The sequence below is a fragment of the Fukomys damarensis genome, unplaced genomic scaffold (assembly GCF_012274545.1).
Source record: "Fukomys damarensis isolate Sample0158 unplaced genomic scaffold, DMR_v1.0_HiC HiC_scaffold_27, whole genome shotgun sequence".
In the NCBI taxonomy this organism is placed as follows: Eukaryota; Metazoa; Chordata; class Mammalia; order Rodentia; family Bathyergidae; genus Fukomys; species Fukomys damarensis.
In genome coordinates, this window is record NW_022900939.1 from 738788 (window position 1) to 744449 (window position 5662).

Here is a 5662-nt window from a genome sequence, read left to right on the forward strand (position 1 = left end):
GCTGCGGGGCGGGTGGCTCAGCCCGCTGCCCCTTCCGGCACCCTCTGTGACTAATGTCCCTCTTGACGGTCTCGTTACTTATTGATGGCCTAACCCTGCTCGTTAATTCCATAGCCCTTGTTAAAAATGAAAAGCAGCCGTTTGGACTTGTACAAACCGGAGCTTCAGGATGGATGTGAGGTCGGCTGGGACTAGGCGGGCGGCGCCTACTCATTGGCCTCGAGGCCTGGTCCAGCCACGCCCATCGAGAGGAGAGAGAGGGCGGGCGGCGCCCCCTCATTGGGCGCGGTGCCGGGGGTCACGCCTACCGCAGGAAGGGCGGGCCCGAGGCCGATTCTCAGTCTCCGCGTGTGTGTCTGCGGTTTGATGCAGAGTGGGGCGTGCGCGCGCGCGTGCAGCTACGAGCGTGCGAGTCCTTAGGTTTGTGTCTCAGGGAGTAAAAGGAGATGCGTGGGACCCAGACACAGGCAAACGAGGGGCGTGCGTGCGGCATGGGCTCCCACGCGCCTGTGCCTGGCTGCTTGCGCACCGGGGCCGCGTGGGGAGGGCCTGCAGGCCCGGGTCCCGCCCCCAGGGGCCCCAGGACCTCACCAGTTTGCGCTGACACCAATGACAGAGGCCGCAGAGGACAACCGTGACGCTAAGGCTGACGGTGATGATGGCGGACACCAGCAGAACATCGCGGGTGGGTGCCCCTGGGAAGGAGGATACACAGGTCAGACCTGGGGGCCAGGGCCGCCGCTCCCTCCTCGTAGGCTCCAGAAGAGCCCCAGCTCCTGGTCCAGAGCCCTGCGTGTCCCCCAAGCTCCGCCTTGCGGGGTGAGCTCGGGAGCCCCTCCTCCTCCGTGCCTCAGTTTCCCGGTCTGTAAAATAGGGGACTTGGGCTTTGTTTGGATTTTCTCTCGGTCTCTATGTGCCATTCTCCAAACCTGACACCACCATGCGAGAGGCCACAGGTGCCCTTCAGCTGGGCCAGGCTTCACCCCTTCCCAAGCGCCCCACACACTAAGCCCCGAGGCCGAGCTCCAGGGGGCGGCCCCTGAGCCGAGGCTCCAGCCGCAGGGTAATGGCAGGGGCCCCTGGCCACCATGAGCACACCTTCCTGCTTTCCCACCCCCGGCCCTTGGGCTCCCCTCTTGCCCTCCTGCCCACTGGCTGCAGCATCCTCCAGCTACTTCTTTTCGGGGCACTCAGGAGAGGGATCCTTGACGCCCCTCAAGACAGCCAAAAATTCCCAGCAAGGAAAGCCCACTTTTCCACCCAAACCCCACCTCCTCCCAGCTTTGTGGACAGCACTGGAGCTCTCTGTTCTGCTCTGTAAAGGCAGGCTCCCCACCACCACACAGGTTCACAGGCAGTAAACATGAGCCACAGTGACAAAGCCAACACCTTGGCCATGAACTACCGTGCGGGATCAGCGAAGAGGGGCGGATAGCACATGCGCAGCCAAGGAGATGCGATTTATTTACAGTGGAGCCTGCGTGGGCCGTCGGGTGCCAGTGGGTGGGGTGATTAAGACCTGAGAGGTTGGCATCCTGGTTCCTGAGCTTTTAGGTCCGCCTTCCCTCCCTCTCCAGGTCTCTCTTGTGGTCTCATGGAGGAGGAGGGTCAGGGGTGACCCCGGCTCTTTGGGCCTCGGGTCCCCTGCTACCCTTACTGCAGCACCCCAGGAAGCCCATGCTGACCTGTTCCCTCCAGAACAGCTTCCCTAGCCCCAGCCACCCACCCGCCCGGCCTCTTGCAGCCAGGCAGGCCTTGTGCCCAGCTCCCACCCTGACCCAGGCGCCCTGCAGGGACCGGTCCTGCACAGGGGCACGGGCAGGCCACAGAAATGCTGGGCCGTCATCTGTGTGGAGAGGACCCACTTCGCCGCCAGGCGACCCAGTGCTCCACATTCAGGAGCAGCTTCAGCCAAGATCGGCGATGGCTTGTCCTTTTTTTTACAGGCAGGGAAACTGAGGCACTGAGCGATCAGATTCCACGTTGACAGTCAATCCCTTGGCAAGTCAAACAGCCAGGGTTCAGGGCAGGAGGGCTCAGAGTCCCTGCCCTCTGTCCCCACACCATTCCTACCATGAGTTGCACACTGTTTCCAAAATGTGCTCCCTGGAACCCCTCAGGCTTCCCAGACCCTCTTTGGGGCTCTGGGGGTGGGTGCTGGGCTTCAACCACAGGAGCCTCGCTCCCTGTTTCCCACCTTGGACTCACATAGGGCGGTCCATTTGAAGGAGAGATGTGCTGCTAAGGAAAGCTGAATGCCACTGTCTGTAATAGGTCTCCAGGGTCCCTGCTGTGTGATGCCAGGAAGCTGACTCCTCCCCCACATGGTCCTTCAGCCCCCGCTGCCCCTCCAACATCCCCTGAAGGTGGGGAGTGAGTTCCTGACATTGCAAGTGGCCTCGATGTGAATGGCAGTGACAGGTGTCCTTGGCCGTTCATCCTCCAGTGATGTCCCGTCCAGGGACAGCACGCGAACACCTGCCAGCCAGAACCAGCTGTTCTTGGCTCCAGCTGGAAGGGCACCGTGCAGGGGTGATAGTGCCAAGACAGCTCTGGCAGGGACAGGCACTGTGCCCACAGGGTGGGCCTCCCTGGTCTCCCCACCAGCCAAGCCTGCCCTCAAGATGGAGCTGTGGGAGCAGGCGGCCTCCCTGCCGCGTGAGGGGCCTCCAAACCCCTGCCAACGCCCTCTGTCCCCTTCGAGTCTTCTCCGGGCAAAGTCGCCCAGCCCTGTTTCGGCCTGCTCAGATGACACACAGGTCTCATATTAGTACCAGGGAAGAAAATATCGCAGTCCGAGTCAGCCCTTGACAGGGCTGGGTTCCACCACCTACCCTTGGGCAGAGGAAACAGCCCAGGCCCCGAATGAGACGCAGACAAGGGCAGACGGAGGGCATTGGAGGCCCAGAGGAGAGCACAGCAGCAGTGGGCAGCACTGTCCTGGGAGTGAGGTGTGGGCTCAGGCATGCTGCCACCCTTCTGCCAGGCCTGCTGTAGGCACCCGGCCGACTAGAGCCTGGATTCATGATCCAACCGAGTCCCAGGGCACAGCCCGCACTGTGGCCTGCACTGCCCCCAGCACTCCCCTGGGTAAAGCCACAGCCTGTGAGAAGCCCCAGCGGGCAGGGCTCGGTTCCTCCTCCCCACTGTGCCAGGCACCAGGACAGCCTGGCATGCAGCAGGTGCTGTATAGGTGCTCACTGCAGGAACAGACGCGGAAGAATCCAGGCCTCTGAGAGAGGGCTACCACTCATTAAGGACCTACTGTGCACCACACACAGGGCCCGTGGACACAGCTGTATCTGCCGTGCCGTGTTGGAGTCCTCTGCGACAAGCCTGACAAGTCTGACAGTCACTCGGTAAATGTTTGTTGGATGTGCAGGCTTGCATATGTTATCTCATTTGTCACCCAAACAAGATGGAAGACAGGAGTGGGAAAGGCATCAATGAAAAGCCTCAGAGGCTCCCTCTCACACACACACACACACACACACACAGGCACGCACGTGCACGCGTACGCAGACACGACCCCCTTCTTTCCCTGCCCAGCTTTGCCAGACACACTCAACTTCCCGAGGTTCAGATGACCCCGCACCCCACCGCACAGCCCTCCCTCCCTGCCCAGCAGGGCTCATGTCTGCTGTCTCCGCATTCCCAGCCCATGGCCAGACCCATCTCTGAGGGTGCAGGATTATATGTGGGGCTCTGGGCTCTGCTGCCTGGGCTGATTCTGCCACAACCTGTCCCCTAATCTGTGCAGGCCTTGGTTTCCCCCTGTGCACGTGGGGACTAAGCATCGCATAGTTCCCACAGCAAGGCCTAAAGGAATTAGCACTTCTGATGTGCTCCGCACAGCACCTGGCATGGGATGAGCAGGCCACAAATGCCAGCTAGTCTCCAGGCCCTACACCACACGCTCTGTACCTGAATCTGGGGCACAGAGCCATTGCTCGGTGAGCACTGAGTGAATGCTGAACTGGGCACTTTCCAGATTCCCTCCAGGACAGCATCCCAGCCCCAGGGCCCCACTTGACTTCTGAGAATCAGTGATACTAGCTGGGGCACGAAAGGAGCAGCTCTAGGCCTGGGGCTGTGTGGGCAACAGCTAGAAGCCACTGGGCCTTGGTGTGAGATGCAGGCGCGCCAGCTCCCTCACTAGGGCTCTGCCCCGCTCCCTCTCCTGCTCATCTCCTCAGCAAGCCGTGATTTATGGATGAACAAAATCAAACAGGGCCACTGGCTGTGGGGCCCCCAGGGGAACTGCTGCAGAGGGAATGGACGTCTGAGGGCTGGCGTGCCAGCTGCCCAGCGGGGATAGGAGGGTGAGGAGCACAGCAGACACAGGCCACAGACCCTGTAGCTCACACACGTATGCCAGCCACAGGCACTCACGCTGGCACGGGCATGGTGCGCTCACACACACTCACGTGCACCGCGGCCACGGCTGTGGCCGATGCTCTGTCCCTCCCCTGTGCTGAGGTCTGGCTGCTCTCGCGCTTCCTCTGCCCAGGATTCTCTCCTCCAGAATCTGCTTTCACTGTCCAGCACTGTCTTTGCCTCTGAGGTAAAGCAAGGCATGTGCAGCAGGTGCTGCCGGTTCAAGCCCTGGCTCTGACCCTGGGCACTCAGGAGCCACAGCAGGGCCCACACAGGGCTAGGCAGAGCAAGTCCTGGCCTTGCCGGCCAAAGCAGCTGACGAGCACTGGAGACATGACGTGCGGCAGGCACCACGCCAGAAGTCCACACGCACCCTCTCCAGGACTGGGGACATTCCCACCCCGACATCACAGGGGGAACAGGCCCACAGTGCTGAAGCACTTGTTTCTGTCCCTTCCCACCATGACACGAGAAGCCTCCCTTGGAGCCAGATGCCGTGACACTGCCAGAACACGGTCTCCCTAGGCCCAGCTGTGCCAGCCTTCCCCCTCTGTGGACAGACCGACTCTGTCCCCCACAGGAGGCCTGGTGAGGGCCACTCCCTCCACCCTGACCGCCTTTCATTACCCCATCTCCAAGGCACCTGGCCAGGTGCGATCCTTCCTCTCACAGTCCTCTGCCTCCACACAAGCTGTGGCAATTCACCGTTCGGGGTTACAGTGAGCTCTGCCCTGTCCTTCCCAGGCTGGGAGATCCGGGTGGGCAGAGACCCCAGACCCAAATCTCTGCAGCCCAAGGTAGACGGGGAGGCTAGATGAGTGCTTGCTAAACAAATGCACGGAAAGACTCAGGCCTCAGGAAGCCCACTTCTTCCAGGAAGCCTCCCCTGGTGGTGGCACTCAGGCAGACTTCCTTCTCCAGGCCTGAATAAGCTGGGCCTATATCCAGCCCGTTTGCTTGAGCACTGAGCTATCCCCCAGCCTGTAGCCTGTATCCCAGCCGTGGTGCACCCTGGGAACCTGCATACAGGCTTTCCCTAGAACTCGCTTGAGTAATACCCAGGCTCCACATGCCTGGCCCTTCCAGCCACCCCCATGTCCCCTCTGCTGGGGCTCCTGTGGGCCCAGCCCAGTGTCTTTAGCTGCGGTAACTAATACACCCAGCGCTGAATGACATACACAGGCCTCAGCAGCCCTGTGAGAACAGATCTTTTCCTCCCATCACAGGATGAAGGTGACGGAAAGGGTTCCACACTTTAACAGGTACATGCAGCGGAAGCGAGGTA

General features: G+C 61.2%; 1 protein-coding gene across 5 annotated transcripts in view; it reads right to left on the minus strand.

Moving 5' to 3' along the window:
* Positions 1-1381, minus strand: part of Syt7 (synaptotagmin 7) — a 25646-nt gene extending 24265 nt beyond the window's left edge. For 4 of the 5 annotated variants that reach the window (XM_010633025.1, XM_033756857.1, XM_010633024.1 and 1 more), the window contains exons 1-2: positions 1272-1381; positions 592-695 (exon numbers count right to left, since the gene is read on the minus strand). In XM_010633025.1, the coding sequence (XP_010631327.1) occupies positions 592-695; positions 1272-1365 (198 nt within the window). In that variant the 5' untranslated portion in view covers positions 1366-1381. Of the gene's footprint in view, positions 1-157; positions 230-591; positions 696-1271 lie in introns of those variants that run through there. The other variant, XM_010633023.3, reaches the window with a different exon arrangement.
* Between the last annotated feature and the right edge of the window lie 4281 nt (positions 1382-5662).